The 20,953-nt window shown below is 47.0% G+C and overlaps 2 protein-coding genes across 4 annotated transcripts; one reads left to right on the top strand and one right to left on the bottom strand.

Moving 5' to 3' along the window:
• Positions 1–596: 596 nt before the first annotated feature.
• ANKRD54 (ankyrin repeat domain 54) lies at positions 597–8,918 on the bottom strand. 2 transcript variants are annotated; one of them, XM_037388349.1, is made up of 8 exons: positions 8,639–8,918; positions 8,195–8,242; positions 5,519–5,617; positions 4,911–4,982; positions 4,461–4,508; positions 4,212–4,336; positions 3,246–3,353; positions 597–2,565 (listed from the first exon to the last, which is right to left on the bottom strand). In XM_037388349.1, exons 1-8 carry the CDS (start codon positions 8,865–8,867, stop codon positions 2,491–2,493), a joined length of 804 nt encoding a protein of 267 aa, XP_037244246.1. In that variant the 5' UTR covers positions 8,868–8,918; the 3' UTR covers positions 597–2,490. The 2 variants fall into 2 exon arrangements, with proteins under 2 accessions (XP_037244246.1, XP_037244247.1); XM_037388350.1 differs by lacking the exon at positions 8,639–8,918 and adding an exon at positions 8,487–8,621.
• A 299-nt stretch (positions 8,919–9,217) lies between these two features.
• On the top strand, positions 9,218–19,098 carry EIF3L (eukaryotic translation initiation factor 3 subunit L). 2 transcript variants are annotated; one of them, XM_037388346.1, is made up of 13 exons: positions 9,218–9,363; positions 9,458–9,506; positions 9,637–9,847; positions 10,449–10,528; positions 10,823–10,884; positions 12,196–12,265; positions 12,951–13,024; positions 13,996–14,167; positions 14,427–14,581; positions 15,370–15,540; positions 16,539–17,036; positions 18,023–18,103; positions 18,839–19,088. In XM_037388346.1, the coding sequence occupies exons 1-13, from the start codon at positions 9,331–9,333 to the stop codon at positions 18,875–18,877; spliced, it is 1,695 nt and encodes a 564-aa protein (XP_037244243.1). In that variant the 5' UTR covers positions 9,218–9,330; the 3' UTR covers positions 18,878–19,088. The 2 variants fall into 2 exon arrangements, with proteins under 2 accessions (XP_037244243.1, XP_037244244.1); XM_037388347.1 differs by lacking the exons at positions 9,218–9,363; positions 9,458–9,506; positions 10,449–10,528 and having other exon boundaries at positions 9,769–9,847; positions 18,839–19,098.
• The last annotated feature ends 1,855 nt before the right edge of the window (positions 19,099–20,953 follow it).

Raw genomic sequence — 20,953 nt, 5'->3', positions numbered from 1 at the left:
CACCAAGGCTAGGCTGCAAGAAAGGAAGCAACATGGTTAAGTAAAGACTGGACATGAAGGTTACCCACTCCCCACACAGGGACCACCCTGGAAATTCTCTGCCATGCCCTGATGTCCCTCCCCAGCCCCTCAGTCCCTTCCGATCTCTTCACAGCTGTCCCAGGACAACAGCACAGCCATTTTATCTGGCATGGGGCAAGGCTCAAGTTCAGCTGCCTTCTCCCCACCAGCTCCACAGGAGCTTTTGCAGGAGCACAGGCTGGGCAAGGCTGCTTTTCCTCTTTGCAGAACATCCCATCTTCCAGCTTAAAGCAATCCCACTGAGATTCTCTTTCCTCTATTTGTATGGTTTCACAGCAACTAACTAGGTTTAAAGCTTGCATTTCTTGGCTGTGACACCCAAGATCAGAAGGCGAGTCAGCAACCACGTACTTTGATCTGCAAACAGACTGGTGTTTGAATTCAAACAATTTTGTATTGTCACTTCTGATTTCAGCAGCAAGTAGGAGAGTAGCGGTTACCAAATCCAGTGCTGTCAGTTTGGCCTGGAACATAGGTAAAGAAAGAGGAATGAGCCACTCTGAAAAAGAGCGAACTTGGCTGAGGAGTCCAAAAAGGCCGACAGGATTTTATTGAAGTTCAAAATACAAAAAGGTCAGATTGTCTCCCACCCCCTCAGTATCCTTCCCATTCAGCATATCCTAACAAAATATCAGTATTCACAGTGACAGCTCCAGCCAAACCACAAGGCCGTTAGTCCCAGTCATGGCTTCTAGCACCCCACAGATGAACTTATCTAAAAGTCACGCATATTTCTGGTATCTCAGCTTTGAACATGGAAGTCCACTTAGCCTCTTCCTGGACAAGATGCCAGACATTAGGGAAACATGCTGACCTGAAGGTCTCTGAAGAAAGCTCCAGACTGTGGCTGTTGCATGGTTAGGCTGAATCCTAAGAATGAACACTTCCAAACCAGTGATGCCCGAGCTGTGGGATGGGTACAGCTACCAGCACACTGTATCTTTTAGGTGTGGCACACAGGTGGGAACTCTGCTACTGAGCATGTTCTTGTCACCCTGCTGCTGTTGGCACCCTACTGACAAGACTTCATGAATTCCCGCTCCAAGAACAAAGCTGTCTACATCCTCATGTCTAACCACAGTGGGGCAGAAGCAAGAGAGCAGCAAGAGCAATTCCCTGCATTCTTCATAGCTGCATCACTTTAGGCTTCCAGCAGGGCTCATAACTCATTCCTCACACTGCACTGAAGGTCCTGGAGCAGCACATCTCTATGACAAGCAAGGAACAGTATGGATCAGCTGTGGGTTTGGTGCTGCTGAGGAAGACCTAAATCCACCTCCATCCCAGCCCAGTAATACAGCTGAATACACAACACCTCCTGCTGCAACCGGACCTCTTGCCTGAGACCGCTAGTAACAGGAAACACAAAACTCAGTTACGGTGGTTTTTTGTTTGTTTCTTTTTTCCTCTTTTTTTTTTCCAAGATGCAAATGTCTGCCTAAAACTGCACTAGGATTAAGTCACATCCCAAACCTTATTCTTGCATCAGGGCAGCTCTGATGTGCTAGCTGTCTACCTGGGTATTTTTTGCAAGTGTTTCACTATAGTATTTAAGCACTGACTTGTAGCAGCTTGGAACAGGCTGCCCAGGCAGGTGGTGGGATCACCATCCCTGGAAGCATTTAAAAAACATGTAGATGCGCTGCTTAGGGACATGGTTTAGTGGTGAACTTGGCAGTACTGGGTTAACAGTTGGACTTGATCTTAAAGGTCTTTTCCAACCTAAATGATTATGTGATTCTATTCAAAAACCAGGGCCAGTGAAAGCTGTTAAGTCTAGCAATGAAAAGCTTTGTATTGCATTTATAACCAGATAGATCCTCTGCCCTGGTTAGGATTAAGCCTTGGTGCCTGTTTCTCAAGGTAGTATGTTTGCCTGGCTACTAGCATGCAGAATTCAGTGTGTGTTCTTCTCACAGCAGAAAGCCTTCTGTTGTCAGAGGCATCCACTTTCTCCCCCATGCAATTGAGTACTGTGGAGGTGGCAAAAGGTGCCTGTTCCAAGCATTTCTGTGATGGTGCCCAGCTGGTGTCAGGGCTGGTGACAGCACATGGCATCAGCCACCACCTACATCAAACTGAGGTGCTTAGGAGAAGGCAAAATATCTCTGGAAGGGGTATCCTATTCAGCGCCAGCCCATCTGATATAAAGAGGAGCAGCTCCTTTTTTCCAAAAGTCGCAGCTGCAGCACTGTCTGTTGTCTCTGTTGTCCAAAGCGTGCTGCCTCCCCACGAGGCAGCTGCAGCAGCACCAACAGGAAAAATCTAAGCACCACTGGAGAGTGGATCCGGCAGGAATGGCTGCTGGCAGCAATATTTATTCAGCGTTCTGGGAAGCAAGCTTCAGCTTCCTCTTTTTCTCTCTCTAAGGCTTCTCCTGCTGCATCAGGAAGATGATTTGGAAGCCCATTACCTCTTCTCCATCTTCTGCATCTGCAGGCTGAGAGATGTGAAGCTGGCCAGGAGGTCTGTAACCTCGTCCACCTGCCAGAAGAATATAGCTGGCCGTTAAGCAGGGCAATACAGTTGCGCAGTCACCCACCACCACAGAAGAAACCCCTGTGTAGCAGGAACCATCCTTGCACCAGGACTGCCAGTAAGGCCCACACTAAGCTTATACTAGGGCAGAATCCCTTTGGTCCCACAGTCATGTAGAAGGGCTCCAGTCCTCAGGATCAAACAAATATTAATTAAGGTAGTGGGAGCTTCTCCTCATTACTCAGGAGGTTGATGCTTGATCTCCACCTCACACCATTTAGTCAGTCCTTGAAAATACAAGTATGCTGCTGCATTACCCAGAGCTCAGAAATGGTATTAGGGCTGTTTCCTCTAAGCCTATTTCTAAAGGCCAGTCTTTTGTAGAAAAAAACCCAAACAGGCCCAGCAATCCTGTGTAGTTGTGCTGAACCTGGCCTTAAAATGCCTCGGCCAATCTGACATGCAGCTTCTCTGCTGAGCTGCTAGGCACAGTGATGCTTTCTGCATTTTGAATTCCAACCTAAAGAAGTACCACAAGTCATCACGTAACTTGCCCATGTTACCCAATATGAGCAAGAATGCTTCCAAAACTGTCTTCATTGTCACCTTGCTCATGCAGTTGTATTCTCCTAAGCACAGAAGTCACAACACAAGTAGGTGAGTCACAGTAGCTCAGCGCTGCCTACCTGTTCCTTTGTGCTAGTCCTCTGTAACCTGGAGCAGAGGTCATCCAGCTGTTCCTTTTGCTCATGCCTCCCTAGACGCTCTAGGTATTCCCGCAACATCTGGATAATCTGAAACCAGCAGGAATAAGAGGCAAACATCAGATAGCCGCACCAGACTGGGATGTTTTTACAGGAAAAATTAAATTGCCAAGCACAGCCTTGACACTGCAGTACATGGCAGAGTACATGACCCATACAGAAGAACACATGCAAAGCAACTGGAGAGCACTAATGGCAGCATCAGAGCCCAGTGAGACACCAGAGGTGTTTATCAGCCACTGATGGACTGTCGTGATCCCTGTGCCTGGTTTAAGAACAGGGAAGAGAGACAGGCCCACTGAAGAAGCATAAAGTCTAGCCCTGAAAGCGCCAAACTTTTCTTTGTGGCTGGCTAGCTAGCTTCCCTTGCTGTAAGGAGCAGGGACTTCCCAATCCAGCAAGATCCACTTGTGCACTGGGGATGAAAATCCTTGTGGCTCCTATATGGCTCCCAAAGAGAGGCCCACACCTTGTGCATTTGTGATGTAGCCCCATGACCGCTTTCCTATTCCCTGTTCCCACATATTGAAGCAGGGCAGGCTGTGCAGGAATGCAGAGTCCCTGCATGTGTAGCCATAGCTACAGCCTCATGCCGTGGTCCCTCTCCTGCCATAAGCCATCTGTCTTACAGGGTGGTTAAAGAAAAGAGTGCTCCATACAGCCTGAGAACTATGACATTCAATGCAGCCTTGGCCTACCAGAGCCAAGAGACGTCCTGCAAAAATTCAGAGTAGCGGCTGGGAAAAAGGAAGGTCTCTGAAAACAGAAGGAAAGAGTCAAACTCTCCTCACAGCAGCTAAAAGCTTACAGACAGGTATTTAAATAAAGGGTGCAGGAGACAGCCAGGGGCTGCACCACTTTACCAGAACACAGGACTGTTTCTTTTACCTGTTTCACTTCAAGGCGTACAGCCTCCAGGCTGTGGGAGAGTCCTTCCTGCAGGATGTTTAGCTTTGATTTAGCGAGGTGCAGTGGAGTTCTGCCAGCTCGATCCAAGGCATCAACTCTGGCCCCTGCAAGATGCATGAGCAAGGACAGAAAGTGAGGTCTGTCTTCAAGACTTAGTGTCCCTGGGGAGTATAAACAGGGGCAGGGCAGGAAAGGGACAGGCTGTAATTGTTATAGAGGAAATGTTACCTCCGCGCAGCAGCGTGGTGATGACAGGAACGTGGTTCGTGCAGGCAGCTGGGGAGGGAAAACACAGGACACACAACTCAGAGGTACTAGCAAACAACAAAGGAGTTTCTGCTCAGTCATGGAGCTTGCTGCTTCCCAAAAGGCTCTTTGCCACGGGAAAGACAAACAGCTGACTTGCTAAGGGTAACCTCACACTCAAGCCTGAGTACTCTCTCTGGAACAGGTCCTGCATTCCTTAGGGCTGGCAGATGGAGGGAAACTGATTTTCTCAAACTGATCGTTAAACCTTTGTGAGGAGTGAAACTAACAAAGTGCAGAGTTCCACCTACGTCCTAAAGCTGGGGACGCATACCGTTATGCTCAGGAAAGAGGAAGGTGGAGAGGAAAGGAACAGCAAGGTGGTGATCACCTCACATCTCAGCATGCAAAGCTCCTCTGTGTGGCACTTACCCAAGTGTAAGGGGGTGTTTCCCAGCCCATCTCTCTGGTTTGGGTCAGCCCCATGGTCCAGAAGCAGTTGCACTGGAAGCAAGAAAAGAGAGTTACAGCAGTCCCTTCCCTTTGCCCCACAGGTTAGGCCCACATGGGCCACAGGTCCATGCAGTAGCCACCAGGATGCCTTATGGATGCTACTGTTCAGCTCATCGTCTTCCTCCCAGAGACAGAGGGTTGGCACAACAACGCAGAAGGACCCAGCACAAAGCCAGACAGTGCCACTGTCCCTAGTCTCCTAAAGGGAAGAACTGGGACTAAGGACACCCTTCCTTCTGCATCAGTACACCCCTAAAGCTGGGAGTTCCTGCTCCCCCTTCAGCAGGGGGACATGGCAAGCCCTGGAGCCAGTTTAGCTGGCAACTTTGCCACAAAACACACAGAAAACAATCTCTGTATTTCTGATAGGCCAAAGCAATCTCTGTCACACACTGAATCAAATTAAAAAGCATCCTTTGAAATCTCTGCCACAGAGAGGCTGCTTTTAAATTATTTTTTAATTCAATTTATTTAACTACATTTTAATTAAATTTTAATTTTTAACAGAACTTCCCCTCCCCACTCACCAATGTGATCATTGCCATTGCAGGAGGCAAAGTGCAGGGCTGTCCGGCCTTTGTCGTCTGCAGCACAGGGGTCAGTTCCATCCTCCAAGAGTTGCTGCACTGACAGTGCCAAGGAGAAGAAAGCAGGTAAGCTGAAGGGGCACGTGATCAGAAAGGGGAAATGCCATCCGTTCTTCTGTAGGTAGGTGCACACTCTGCCAGCTGAAAAGTCAACTGGACCTGAACGAGCTCCAGCCAACACCCTGGCTCAGCAGAACCAGCCTAAGCAGCGTACCCTCCACCCTCTCTTACAGCCTTTCACCAACTTCCATGTATTGCTATAAAAGATAAGCCAACAACTGTAATGGCTAAGGCTAAGGATCCACCTAGCCAAATTTTCAAGCTCCAAGGACAATCAGCAGCAAACACCTACAGAAGAGCACAAAAAAGATAGCAAGGACATGGGGCTAACTCACAGCCTTTAGTCAGCTGTATCTCGGGCACTTCTCAAGCTAGAATTAGCGTCCTGTGCTTACTATCTCTCCATGGGCTCTCTCCGTAGATTTGCATGGTCATTTTCTACATGTGTAAACTTTTCACATCAACATGGACCTGTGGCAAAAAGTTTCACAGTATAACCACATGCAGTGAAAAAAGCCACCTCCCCACACCTGTTTTGACTATGTCCCTTCCTACATTCATCTGAAACTCTTAAGTTTTTGCCATACTGACAGTGGCTACTGTTTGGGAAGCAGGCAGGTGAGCAGTGCAAATAGACCCTTAGGAGATGAGGTACTGAAGTGAGATAGTGAGCGGCCCAAGTAGCCATACCATCACCTACGCATTCCCTCATCATCCACTCATTCCCCCTGCTTCTTCAGTGCCACCACTGGCACTTCTTGTAACCTGATGTACCTCCTTTTCTCAGGTATCAAGGAAAAACCTGCTCACACAGAAAGACAAACTAGTATGACTCTCCAGTATTGGGTATAACAAAGTCAGAGACCAGTAAAGGCTGAAAATATTAGGGTCATAAAAGCAGCATCTACAGCAACATGTGTAAGAACAACTTTAAGGGTTATTACTCCTGTTGTTTTGAGATTATCCTGATGTAGTCATCAGTCTGTAAAATAAAGCTCTCATTCCTTTAGCTGTTAAAAATACTGACAGATTTGCTGTATTTTGAGTTCTTTAACAGCACATCCTGTAACAGTCAAATCTGACCAGTACTGGAGACAAGAAACTAGGTAGCTTAGATCACTGAAAGTCACCATTCATCTCAGCTTTCAGAGTCATATTTCAATTTCTTCCTACACACCTACTGCTTTAAGTGTGGTATAGAAGTGAAAGGACACCTGAAGAGATGGGAGTGGCATTAATGTGCGATGTTTGATACTCCAGAAGAAAGACAGGGAGACTGACAGTGTCACCTGTGAGAGCTGTTAACAGGGAACACTTTACCTAGTCCTGCCCCGAAGCCAGTAGGAAATGACATAACCTCTCCCACCCAGTGCCAAGTAACAGCAGGTAACAGCAACATTTTACTTGTCAATGAAGAACAAATTTGTCATCAAACAAGTCTTCCTCAAGTTGCAGAGTATACAAAACACAGCAGGGTTGAAAACAAGGGAACCTGTGTATCAAAAACAGGTGTAAAACTCTAAGATGGATTGAAACCAAGACTTTCATAAAGCCCGATTCTTTCATTCTTCCTCTTGACTTGGTGACTGAAGCCAAGCCTTTCTGTACTAACAGAGCTCACAGATTAACTTTATCCATCAGTTCATGAAACAACATATTGTGGAGCCAAAGGGTGAAGCACGCTAGACAAACCCCCGTTCTGATATATGGCAAGTTTCTACAAGTCAAACCAATTTCCAATTATGTTCACAGAATGGCCTGATAAACAGTTAGGCCAACACAGCTGAGGGGACAGTATAGTTAGTCTAAGCAGGTGTCGTGGTTTCAGCTGGGTTAATTTTCTTCTTAGTAGCTGGTGCAGTGATGCGTTCTGGATTTGGTGTGAGAACAACATTGACAGGACACTCTTTTTGACTCCCCTCCCCATCCCTCTGGGCGAGGGGGAGGTGAGTGAGTGGCTGCATGGTGCTTGGTTGCCAGCCAGGGTTAAACCACGACAGAAGGACAACAATAAGGGGCAAATAATATACACCAGTATCGCTGCTGGACACTACATATCAAACCCCACCTAATCTATGGTATAGAGAAGTAAAGGGAGTCACAGACAGGCCACAAGTCTTCTCTGAAGTCACTGTGAGAGGCAGAGTCCAGCACTGGGCTTGGTTCTGATCTGCTGGGTCACACTGTCTCATTGTACACAGTATGGCTTAGATAAACATAACTTTTCCACCTTGCCAAAACACTACTCTTTTGCTGCTTGCAATCACACAAAAGTTACATACCAAAAAAGCTGGAACAGTGCAGTGCTGATTAGGTTGAGGCAGCTGGAAAACTAACACTATGAACCAGATGCAGTGAAAAACTGAATACTGTAACCAGCCTCACTCTGCACAGAGAGCAAAACAAGGCTTCAGACAAGCAGTTCTAGATTTGCAGCATCTAAAGCACCATGGCCACGAACTATCTGCACCCTCCTCCTCCTCTCCTAAAACAAAAGCCCTCGACAAAACTGCCCTTCCAGGAAGAGGTCTCAAGCAGGACTGGGAGAAGTCCTACCTGTGTCCAAGTCGTTGCTATTGGCAGCTTCACGCAGCCTTTTCAGAGCTATGGAGAAAAGAAAGCAGTTACTAGAAAGCACAGAGAAAAAAGGAGCATTTCCCCGCTGAAACACCCCATCCCAGTGCTCGAGCTCTGGTCAGGGCTCAAACCGTGCTGGTGCTGGCTCAGGAGATCAAGAGCCCAGGTAAGAGGCACTCTTCTTGTCACCTCCTGGGGCCAGCCACGGGCCCTCCCATTCCGGACGGCCACCCCACCCGGCAGGAGCAAGGCGCCTTCCCAAGCCGCCCACCGGGCAGGTCCGACCTCCTTCCAGAGCCCCACCGCAGGAAAGCCGAAGCTTTAGCGCCTGCCCGAATCAGAAGCTCTGCACCCAACTGAGGCCTGGACGGAGCCGGCCGCAGCGAAGGGCGGTCCATGGAAGGGGCGCTGCCCCCCGCTCACCGTGGCTCTCCTTGCCCGTAGGCCCCAGCCGGCGGTGGAGGCGGGCGGCCCTGCGCAGGCGTCGGGCCGGGATCTTGCCTGCGGGCTCCTCCCGCTGCCACAGGACGTGCAGGTAGCCGAGGGGGGCACCCGCCGCCGCCCCCAGCGACAACCCGGCCCCCAACGCAGGCTCCGGCTCCGGTCCCGGCTCCGTGTCGGTCGCTGCTGCGGCCCCGCTGCCTCCCTCCATCCCTGCACGGGCCGGGCCGGGATGCAGGGGCAGAGGGGAGGGGAGGGTCGTCTCGGTAACAACGGGGCGGGCCGTGTCCTCTCGACCAATCAAGAGTGCCGCATTCCGCTGTGTGTGTGTGTGCAGCCAATGGGGACGTAGAGGCGTCTTCCTTCTACCCGAAGGAAGGCGAGTAGAGAAGCGAGGTGGGAGGTGGAGGAGGTGCCCGGGAAGGTTTGACGGGCAGGCATACTATCCAATCAGAGGGAGGGACGGGGCAGAGGCCGCACCAGGCTCCTGGCAGCTCAGCAGGCTGAAGACAAGCAGCTGTTTCAACCAGTGGAAGAGCGCAGCCCCTCTCCGACACCGCCCTTCCGGCCGGGGGCCCGAGCCCCGCCCCTGGTGCCAGCCCCTCTTCCTGCCCGCTGCGCGCCGGGCCTGCGTTGCCGCCCGGAGCCGTTTCGTTGCTCGCTGCGCCGCCGCCATGGCCTACCCGGGGGAGGACTACGACAACGAGGTGTGGGGCGAGGGGCCCGGGGCGGGGGGGAACGGGACCCGGGCGGTCGTGTCCGGGCTGGTGGTGGTGACTGGCAGTCTCCCTCTCTCTACAGGCCGCCTACGACCCCTACGCCTACTCCAACGACTATGATATGCACACGGGTGAGTGTGGGCCTCGGCCGCGCCGGCGCGGTGGCCCCTCGGGTGCGTCGGGCCCGCTGGCGCTTGGCCGGGTCTGTAGGCCCGGGCTGGGCTGTGCGGCAGCTGCCTCACTGTTCGTCTTTTCCCTCAGGAGACCCGAAGCAAGACCTGGCCTACGAGCGCCAGTACGAGCAGCAGACCTACCAGGTGATCCCCGAAGTGATCAAAAACTTCATTCAGTATTTTCACAAGACCGTGTCGGATCTCATTGACCAGAAGGTGTATGAGCTCCAGGCCAGCCGTGTTTCCAGTGATGTCATTGACCAAAAGGTGTACGAGATCCAGGACATCTATGAAAACAGGTACAAAGCTGTCCTTCCTGCAAGGGGGAATAGCTGTTTAAGCTGTGATGAAAGTGCACTAAATGGAAAAGCTGACTACCTGTGTTTTTCCAAACTTCGTCTGTCTTTAAAATACAGCATGAGGTTTGGTTTGGTTACTGGGGGAAACCCCCAGATATTTCCAGACCATTAGGCTAACATAAGTATAGGTGAGTTGTGACCTGTCTGAAGGAAAATATCGGTCCTGTGCCTAACAGGCATGGAAGCAGTAAAAAGTGACCCAGTAGTGGTAGTTAGGCAGTTTGCAGAAAGCTGTGAGTTGTAATTGTTGTGCCTGTTCCTTACAGATACTCCTGCTTCTGCTTGTAACTGTGTCACTTTGCCGTGAAGGGAATGTAGAAGTAACATACACAGCTGTTCCATATTTCAGGAATAATTTGAAGACTTTAACTGCATAGTTTGCAATTCCCATTCTTTGTTTCAACTCTGGACTTACTAAAAGAGGATGATGGTGGTGGTGGTCTACTTTTATCAAGCCCAAGGCCTCTATATTGTGATCTCTTAACTCCAGCACTCATACTACTGTGAAATCGTTTCTAATACCACGTGTTGTATCTTTCAGCTGGACAAAGCTGACAGAAAGGTTTTTTAAGAATACCCCATGGCCAGAGGCTGAGGCCATTGCCCCTCAAGTTGGAAACGGTAAGTCTTTTACTTTCTTTTTGTTTGTCAGGGAGAGGAGGAACTAAATCACTTTTGATACACGAGTGAGCAGGTGCACAGCGTTGCTGCTGCCTGAGTCAGTTGGTTTTGTTCACTCTGACAACTCCTTCAGCAGATGTCTGGCAAGTTAAATTTGAACAAAGTATCCTTTTGTGCCTCCCTTTATTGCTGGGTGATAACCAGGTGGCAGGAGGAGCACAACTTGCATGTCCAAGAGATCCAGTTGCTTAGGCCTTGTGGTTTGCTAATGTCCAGTTCCGTCATCTTTTCCAGATGCTGTTTTCCTTATCCTCTACAAGGAGCTGTATTACAGGCACATCTATGCCAAAGTCAGCGTGAGTGTCCTTTGTCTTTCTGTTGGTTGCATGCTGGCTTCTCCATGCCCTAAAACTTGCCAAATCTTACTGCTGCCATAGTACCAGTGGTTCCATATTTTTTGCAAGACAGGATTGGATGGGTTTATGAACTGTGAGTTGCTTTTAGGGAAGTTTAAAATTCTTGCCTTGTGTTAGCTTAGTAAGGATTCACTGACTGCTGAAAAGCAAGAAAGACTTGACTGTCTTTCTGAGGCTTATTAGCTGTCTCCTCAAGCTTGGTTGTAATGAGTGTGCAGGCTTCCCTGGCAGCTTAGATGAATCATAAGAACCCGGTCTGGGTTTTCAGGAGGCTATTTTATAAAAGTTTGTTACTGACATCAAATGTAGTGATTAGTGAGTTAGGGAAGGAGATGTTGGGACATAACTGAATTTTCTTTTTGATAGAGCTATGTTGGTAATTGCAAGTTGATTTTGTGTGTTTCTTTGTGGCTCTTTGTTCTTCGGATTAGCAGGTGGGTGAGAGGAGGTGTCACAAGAGGAAGGTGTGTTACTTGTGCTTAAAAAATCAATATGGAGTCAGAGTGCCTTGCAAAGAGGGAAACACGGGCACCATAAAGGATACAGGAGAAGGAAATGGACAGAATAATGCTCTATAGAACAAAACAAACACCATTTTTTTTTTTCTTAAGCTAATTTGAAGTCACTGAGGAAATCACAGTAGTTCGTGGTTCTTTAAGAAAAGAGCTGAACAGACTTATGGCATAAATAAGTAATAACTGCAGTTTTGGTGTAGGTGGAGGAATGGGGACTTTAAAAGGACTTTAACAGGAGAGACTGCTTTCTCAAGCTGTGCTGTTAGTGGTGCTCAGAGTGTCTCCAGGTGAAACAAGGAAAATGATTCTAGGAAGAGGGTGATTCCTTTCAAATGCTCTTTCAAAGCATTTGGAAATACTGTTCAGAAGCAGAATTGTTGATTTATTAAGGCCTCACATGAGGGGAGAAGGAAGGAGAGCTGTTGAAGGTAATGGGAAGCTCTTAAGTCTGGACAAGGAAGGTTAACGCATCATGTTCACGGAAGGTTTGAATGCATGGTCATCCTGGGAGAAGGACCTGTACATGAAATCAGCCCTATTTCATGGGACAATAGTGATACAATTTCGTGTTTTCTGGGTGGTGCTGATGGGTATCCTGATTGAATACTGGCTCTTAACATTTCTGAAATAGACCCTCTGCTGCTGTGACTATTGACTGTCCTTCATACACTGTTGCCTGTAAACTCACTCCTGCTGTGCTTGAAACTAAATCGACTGTGCTGACTTCTCATTGTAGGGCGGGCCCACACTGGAGCAGAGATTTGAATCCTATTACAACTACTGCAATCTCTTCAACTACATCCTCAGTGAGTTGCTGCAATTCATTTCTGTTTGTGACTTTTGGAGAGGGCAGAACTGGAGAAAGGGTCAGAACAACAGCAACATGTTAGTTTATAGATCATATAGGGAGGAGTAGTAGTCTACAAACTTTATGTATGTTCACGTTTGTTGAATGAAGAGCACTTTACATCCATGCATTTAAAACCACAAAAAATGCAGATAGTTTCCAATGCTTTCTGAAATACTGTAGAGAATAAAACCTATTTAGCTTTCTGCCTTGCTGAGAACTGCTTCACCAATCTTTATTAAAAAGCAAAATGAAGCTGTAAGCTAGAGAAAACTTGCAGTGTTTCACAGCTGTTTACTGTTGTTGACTCCCCTTGGGACAAATGGGTTTGTGACTCCTTGCCAGACTTCTTGCAGAGAATAGATTGATTAGGATAAACCCCTACAGTCTATGCAGCTTCTGAGAATCACTGCTGCTGAGCAGTGCTAGAGATGAACCCCATATGCACATGTGTTGTTTTAAAGTGAAGGCAGTTGAAGTAGCAAAGGTATGTTATCACTGCCCTACTGGAAGCTTCATTCACCTGCTGCTTCATCCATTTCGGGGAAATTCTTGTGTTCCTTAATTTGTGTATTCCTCCAGTTCTGCCACTGTTCTTGCTCAAGGTATTAAGCTTCTTATCTGTTACTTATGCTCTTTTGCAGATGCTGATGGCCCTGCTCCTCTGGAACTGCCCAACCAGTGGCTCTGGGATATCATTGATGAATTCATATACCAGGTCTTACATGACTATCAGGCTGGGCCATTTTGGGGTTGCCTTGCCTCTATTAGTGCTGTAAATTTTCCGTATCCTCCCTCTCTGATTTTCATAGCTAGGATACCACAAAGTGAAAAAACCTTTGGTGAACACTGTTATTCCTGAGTGACCAGGTAGATGAAGTAGTTGTACAGATTTTTAAGTTATGGGGACTATTTAGGGAGTACTGGACTTCTATTGATATTTCTGTTTCGGTTGCTGCTTATGAGATTATTTTTTTTTTTTTAACTCACCTTCATTTCTGCCTGGTTTGTGCAAAGCAGCCTTGACTGAAGTCTGCTATAATTACATAGACCTTGTGAAGATACTTGCTCAAACTAGTTGTATTGTGTTTTACGGTTTTACTTTAGTTTTGTATTTCTTAGTCAGTAGGGCCTTTATGCTTGCACTGAAGAGTGCTGACCTGATTTGGAATAATCTGTGGTCTAAGATCTTGATGTTAGAAATACTTTTCCCCTTATTGTTCTGAGTGCAGCAATACAATTCTCAAATGCTATTGGCTTTTTTCTATAGATTCCTTTCTCTGTGACTTTTTTTATTATAGAGCTGACTGGAATTCCTCAAATGCAGTCTTGTCAAGCTTGAGGATGAAAAAGGATGTGTGCATATGTAGAAAAAGATGTGTGTGTATTAAGACACATCTTATGACTTGGTCATTCTCTTTGCTACCTGTTCAGACAGCAAATTTGTGTTTAGTTGCCTGTCCTCATTGTCTAAGAGATCATTCTCTGCTTCGTTCTGTCTTCTGGCCTTTTCCCTCGGTATCATTTTTCCCCTAGGTGCTTTAAAGGTGGTATAATTTGCTGTTCTGATTGCCAGGTGTTCTCAGATGAAACTTTTTTCATGCAACTTGTAGCTTATTGTAATACATTTATGTGATCAACTTGTACCAAACCAGCTTCTCATCACTGAATCTCTGCTTTTTCCTGTAGTTCCAGTCTTTCAGTCAGTACCGTTGCAAGACAGCCAAGAAGTCGGAAGAGGAAATTGATTTCCTTCGTTCCAACCCCAAGATCTGGAACGTCCACAGTGTCCTTAATGTGCTGCACTCTCTGGTGGACAAATCCAACATCAACCGACAGCTGGAGGTCTATACAAGTGGAGGTGAGCTAGCTGGGTGACACCAAGCCAGACTGGTGTCTGTGCTGACTTGCTTTGATTTGACCAAGCTCAGTTAGCTTTGTTTGGGAGCTGGATCAAACAATCAGTGGATGTACTGACTGGGAACAGGTTCTGTTGGCCTTGTGTGAGGAGTGCTGGTGATTACACTTGAGGTTTTGCTCCCTTTGCTTGTAAACATAGAGGTGTTGAAAAGGGAGCTCGCTTCCTTGGAGAAAAGCAGCATGGTTCCTTTTTTCTGTAGGTGACCCTGAAAGTGTGGCTGGTGAATATGGTCGTCACTCTCTCTACAAGATGCTGGGCTATTTCAGCCTGGTTGGGCTACTGCGTCTGCACTCTCTGCTGGGGGATTACTACCAAGCGATCAAGGTTCTGGAGAACATCGAGCTCAACAAGAAGGTAATACATGTTTTAAAACCTCTGTTGCAGTTTTCCAAATGTCTCTGTTCAAACATGCTGGTGAAAGATTGCCATAATTTAATCTTCCAGCTGAAGAGCTGTTTGTAGCTGTTGTAGTTTTCAGGAGTTTGTAGTTGAACACAGCTGGAGCTTTGGCATTAAACCAAGCCATATGATAATGCTTGACAATGTTGCAGCACAAATGCCTTGTTTTTTAGGAAGTTTGCTGTGTTGTGCAAGGCAGTGTTGTTACAGGGAGTCTTAGTTGAATGGTAAACAGTAGCACAGTGGTAGCTAGCTGAACACATTGTCCCCATCTTGATCAGTGGTTTATTCTTGGATTTTTGACTCTCATTCTTACTGTGCCCACTCCCACCTTGCATGTTTTTGCCCTAGAACTGGGTGCTGCTTGGGTAAGTGGCTAACAAAACTCCAGCTGCAACACGGGCTTGGCCCAGGGCTTGGCACAAATCTATGTATCTGCTGTCTGGCACAGGGCATGGAGTGAAATAGGGGGAAAGGGAACTGAGCAAAGCAATATTAGGTCCAGTGCAAGAATCCTCTGCTTGCAGGAAGCTGAAACTGGAAAATGTAGGAAACGAGATGATCTAATGAACAGCAAGGAAGCTGCTGCAGGGATGGGTGGGAGATGAGGTATCCTGAATTAACCCTCTCCTTGCTATATTTGGGATGGGACTGAAAGCAGAGGTGGCTGAATTCTGGGTAACAAGCTATTTGGATCAAAGGTGGTTATCTCCCCTCTAACATAGTGTGTTGATCCTTCTCAGAGCATGTATTCCCGGGTGCCTGAGTGCCAGGTGACCACCTATTACTACGTGGGCTTTGCATACCTTATGATGCGGCGTTATCAGGATGCCATCCGTGTCTTTGCCAACATCCTCCTCTACATCCAGAGGACCAAGAGCATGTTTCAGAGGACAACCTATAAGTATGAGATGGTAAGAGATAGAATAGGTCTAGACTTCCCAAAAGGAAAAGCAGCTGTCGTCTTTCCTGCCTTTCCTCTATCACCTGATAACCTACATCTAATAGTCCAGCCTTGTGTTCCTGGACTATGCTGCTGGTGGTCGTGACTGGGGATCTTTTGAACCCCTTTGACATGTGTGGCAATATTTACTCTTAGCTGTGTTACTAGTTCCTTTGGTTGTTCACTATATGGTTGCCCCTGCTCCAGCTGGCAGCCTCTAAGCAGTGTTGTTAATGAATATCAGCTCCTAATGATATTCTTGTTGATGTTTCTTCAGACTCAGTCCTTTTCCTAGTCCAATCCTGCATTTCATGTTACTGCCATGGTCAGATATATTTCCATTATCAGATAATCATTTACGGACTGTTTTAATTCAATATGACTGAAACAAAGCTGCTTTCTCTTTTCATGTAAGCTGTCTTTGGTGCCTGTTTTACACCCTGCTGCTGCTGTCGCCTTTTTATCCTTATGATTCATTTCTAACTCTGTGTGTAGCCAAATTCTGCCATTCTTAATTCCATGATACTTCAAAAATTTGGCATGTCTGTTTCATCCACACAGCTATCTGTTTCATCCCATGCTCGGATAAATCTTCCTTCTCAGTCTTTTCTTCACTGGCTTCCCTGATAACTGTCCCTTGCCAGGAGATGGTTCTTAAACTATCTGCCTTCCCTTCTCCTCTGCACATTTTTGCACCAAAGCAGTCAAATCTGCTTCTGGCCATGCAGGTTCTGTATGGCTCTGGACACTTTCTCCTTGTCCAGCCCTCTTTCATGGATGAGAGCCTTGATATGGTGTTCATCTACCTGCTTTGCCCAGCAGCACTGCTGCTTTGTTGTGTCCCCCTTGAGCATTAGGACTATTAATGCTCTGAGTAAGGGTCTGTCTTTGAAAAACGCAGCTCCCAGCTCCATCTGGCACCATAAAGCCAGAGCATATTGACAAACTAACAGGTTCTTTCTGTCTCAGATTAACAAGCAGAATGAGCAGATGCATGCACTCCTGGCCATCGCCCTCACCATGTACCCTATGCGCATAGATGAGAGCATCCACCTGCAGCTGCGAGAGAAATATGGGGATAAGATGCTGCGCATGCAGAAGGGTGATGCACAAGTCTATGAGGAGCTCTTCAGTTATGCTTGCCCCAAGTTCCTCTCCCCTGTGGTACCCAATTATGACAACGTGCACCCCAACTACCACAAGGAGCCCTTCCTGCAGCAGCTCAAAGTCTTTGCTGATGAGGTTCAGCAGCAGGCCCAACTCTCTACCATCCGTAGCTTCCTCAAGCTCTACACTACCATGCCTGTGGCAAAGCTGGCTGGCTTCTTAGACCTCACGGAGCAGGAGTTTCGTATCCAGCTTCTTGTCTTCAAGCACAAGATGAAGAACTTGGTGTGGACCAGTGGCATATCTGCCCTGGATGGGGAGTTCCAGTCTGCCTCTGAAGTAGACTTCTATATTGACAAGGTTGGTACCTGCTCCTTCCTGGCTAGGAAATTCCTTCAACCAGGAAATTCTGGAAATGGCAGTACCTGGTTTTGCTCCAGTTTGTGGGAAACATCCCTTCCTTTGTCATGTGAACAGCTTGGCTGTCCACAGTGAAGTCACAGCCCAGCTCAACAGGAGTGCCCCTGGCTGCACAGCAATGGGATGTCACAGGCAGCTTTGGCAGTTGTTGTACCCAGAAAACAAAGGTTCTAAATGCCTTCTTCCCCAGGACAGAGGAAACTGTCAGTATTCTTGGCAGGTGACAGCTGGATGACACATAGTGTTGTCAGTGTGTCAGGTGGGCTTATCAGCTTTGTAGGTCTCCCTCACATCTCTCCTTTGCTTGACAAAGCAGGGGTGTTGCTTGGTCATGTTACAGGTCTGTTTTTCTCTGGAGCAGCATTTAGCTCTGCTCTAAGAGGAATGTAAACACAATGTATGGTCCTGTTGCCATCCTGCCCTTGGAGCTCTGGGCAGCAGGAAGCATAGCAAGGAGTCTTTTAGGACTTCATCCTCAAAGAAGGTAGCAGTAACCGTTAGGCTTCTTGCTAGGAAGGAGAACAGGTTGTCCCTTGTTCTTGGTTCCTTCCTGCAAGGACTTATGCTGTGTCTCAGCCTGCCTCTCCTGGTAGATAGCATAACTCTTAGCTGCTGGTAGAGGGAAGCAGAGCATGGATTGGGGTTGGGACTGTCAAAGCTGCTATAAAGAGACACAAAAACGGGAAGAATGTGCAAGAATGTGAACTGAACACAATATGCATTTGGGACCCAGCCTAGGCAAAGTTATAGGGAAGACAATCTGCAGAGAACTGAGTGGTTGCTGTGGGGCTAGCACAGGTCAGGCATATGTGATGCAGAACCAGGGCTGGAGTGAAGCCCCTTTGATTGCCTGTCATGTTTGGCAGCGCTTGCTGTTTCTCTGCTAGCGCAGTCCTTCTCCTGACCTCATGCTGTTCCCTCCGCAGGACATGATCCATATTGCAGACACAAAGGTTGCTCGACGCTATGGGGACTTCTTCATCCGCCAGATCCACAAGTTTGAGGAGGTGAGGCCTGGGCATGAGATCTGTGTAGCTCTGTAGGAAAAGTAGGGCAAGCACTGGGCTGTGCAAGCCTGATGGAGCTATGCTTGTGTGACAGCTATGTGGCGCCTTGCTGGGACGAGCCTCAGCTCTGCCAGGCACTGGGCCAAGGCAGGTGGTTTAAGCAGTAACTGCTGGCCTTTGGAGAATGGTATAGTTTTGTGTGAGAAGTGCTTATTTGAGCCACAGTGGAAAAGGAGAGTTCTGCTGTCCAAGGACACTGACTCCATTGTCCCTAGACAATAGTAACTCAACCAAAATGGTATCTCTACCCTCATAACTACAGCTCTAGAAAGTGGCATCAAAGATTTCTGGAGCACAGATGACTTTAGCATTGTGCTCAGCCAGGAGGTGACATTCTGTCGCTGCTCCCCTCTCCTGACAGAGGCTGCTGCGCACTGGAAACTTAGGCAGCAAAATCCTGAGATGTAGGGATTTGAGCAATACAGGGTTGCAGTACCATTGCTACAAGTTTGTACCCTTTCTTCTCCCCAGATCTTCCTCTGCTGTCTTGGAGAGGAAGAGGGAGTTTTACTAGTTCCCCTTCTACTTCCCACACTGCCTTGTGCTTGCACAAGAGCTCTTTTTGTCTTTGAGTTAGAGAGGAAGGAGTAGAGACATTGGATAAAGGCTTCTGAGGGGAACAGTAGTGTATGTCAATCACTGTATTTTTATGACCTTTGCTTTCTCTAATTCCAGTTGAATCGAACCCTGAAGAAGATGGGCCAGAGACCCTAAAAATTCTGTGGATGCAGCAATCAGCCTGAAAAGAGAAGTGGGTGGGAGAGATTATTCTCTCCATGGTAAGGGAGGGGAGCTCAGGGTTCTGGCATTTTTGGAATCTCCTGTGATGCTGAAGGTTTTTTGTACTTAAATAAGCAGACCAGTTTGGCTCAAACTGTCCTATGAAGGATAAGACATCTAATAAATCCGTGAAATTGGAATTTTCCTGGTGAGCATTGAGTATCCGATGTACTCATTTTTCCTCTGTGGAAGAATATAATTGCATTTGGAGACCTGGGCAGCTGCTCTTGTTTGTGCTCTTTTTGGTCCACGCTGTTGCAGGTAACAGTTGGGGAGCAGATCTCCCAACATGTTTACAAAGCATGGAAACATGCTTTGTAAAGGCACTGTGCATAGCGAACAGGGAAGGCTGCAGAACTGATTAGTAGGGAGAAAATGAGCTGTTCCACAGTGTATCTATAGGATATGGAAAGAGAAACAAGCTAGTATTGTTCATTTTAGCTCTTACCCCACACATTGAATAAACCTGAGTTGTAGTTGCTTTCGTAGAAGGTTGCATTTTTGCCTTCCCACATCTCTTTGGACTTTGGTGTTTGTGGGTTGTGTTTTTTTTTTTTTTACTTGCCATGAAGTAGAAATGCTCTAAAGTGGATTGACATTTTCTTAAAGGAAGGGGGAGGATTTTTGCAAACTTTCAACCAATATTAACTTCAGTAATCTTATGAGATGTCCTTGATGGATGTTGTGTTTTATTTCAGCAAAGTGCTGCCCTGGCCCTTAATTTAATGGAGTTCAGTTTCTCCAGAAAACTCCCTGACAGAGTTGAATTTATTAAAACCCTTTAAATGCTTATCTTCCAAGCTCTTGAGCCACTTTGGATTCTTCAAGGCAAATTTGCTGTGTCTTCGAAGTGAAGAAAAGATCGAAAACTAGCCCTATAAAGGGGAATCAAGACTTTGTATATATTGGGGAAGAGAATGCAAAAAATGAATCGCATCTCATCTGCCCTACGCACCCTCTGTCCCCCTCTCCTTTTGCTGTCTTTAAATAGTTTGGTATTTGAGTGGTAGAAACAGGTGCAAGAGGGGAACCTCTGTAATAAGAAAGTTACACAAAGCATGCTTCATATATACCATCTGCCTCTTTGTACCTCTCCCTCTCATTCCTTTCCAGTGAGAGGGGGGTCTTGGCAGGCCAGCTTGGCTTCGTATGTGATTCTGAGTAAAGTCAGGAATAATTAGCCTTTGTTGGATTATATGCTGTGTTTGAATGAGGGTCAAGTTTCTAGTATCTAGTGACCTAGATACTGCTCAAAAGTAAACTGCATTTCCTATCACAAAATCTTGTAACTCAGGTGGGCAGGGTACAGGCAGCACAGAATGAGATTAAATAGGCAACTCCTGTTGGCCTTCTAGCTGCTACTGTTAGTGTTATACATAATAAGAACTTAATACTTCCAGTTCTGAAGGGTGTGAAGCAGCCATATCATTAAGAAATTGAAGGACTAAGATGCCACTGCATTGCGGCAGCCCATGGGAGCTGGGTTCATACCAAGAAAATTGCTCCTTTTTATTTTTAGGGCTGGCACTTTTTTGCTTGTATATATTTACCAACAGCAGCACAGTGAGCATAGCTGTCAACAGCAACTCTCCTCCTACTTCCCTGTTACTCAAAGCCTAAATCTTTCACAGAACATGTGCTCGGATGTGATATACAACAGGAGAACCTCTGGCAGGGCAGTATCTCCATGACCAGTTATAGTTCATAGCACAGCAAAGGAATCCATTGGGTTACTGGGATTTGGTCTGTTTTTAATCTGTAATGGGCAGTGTTTGGGTTACAGACTTTTAATGCATATCTGTATAGTTTTAAACACTCCAGTGGTTACAGGCTGTTCTCAGGTATGTGAGTATGCCAGCTGCTTGTTTTTGTTTCTGCCAGAGCAGCTTCCAGAGGATGCAGAGACCATCCGCTGGTCTGCTGTCTCCACGCCTTGTCTGAGGGACTGCTGAAGGTTAACTGAGCAGGACTGGCACTTGGTGGAATGAAGCCAAGAAGAGCTTGTAGCTC

This window comes from Falco rusticolus, chromosome 5 (assembly GCF_015220075.1).
Source record: "Falco rusticolus isolate bFalRus1 chromosome 5, bFalRus1.pri, whole genome shotgun sequence".
Taxonomy (NCBI): domain Eukaryota; kingdom Metazoa; phylum Chordata; class Aves; order Falconiformes; family Falconidae; genus Falco; species Falco rusticolus.
The sequence above is the reverse complement of the archived record's forward strand: the minus strand, read 5'-3'. Positions and strand labels throughout refer to the sequence as shown.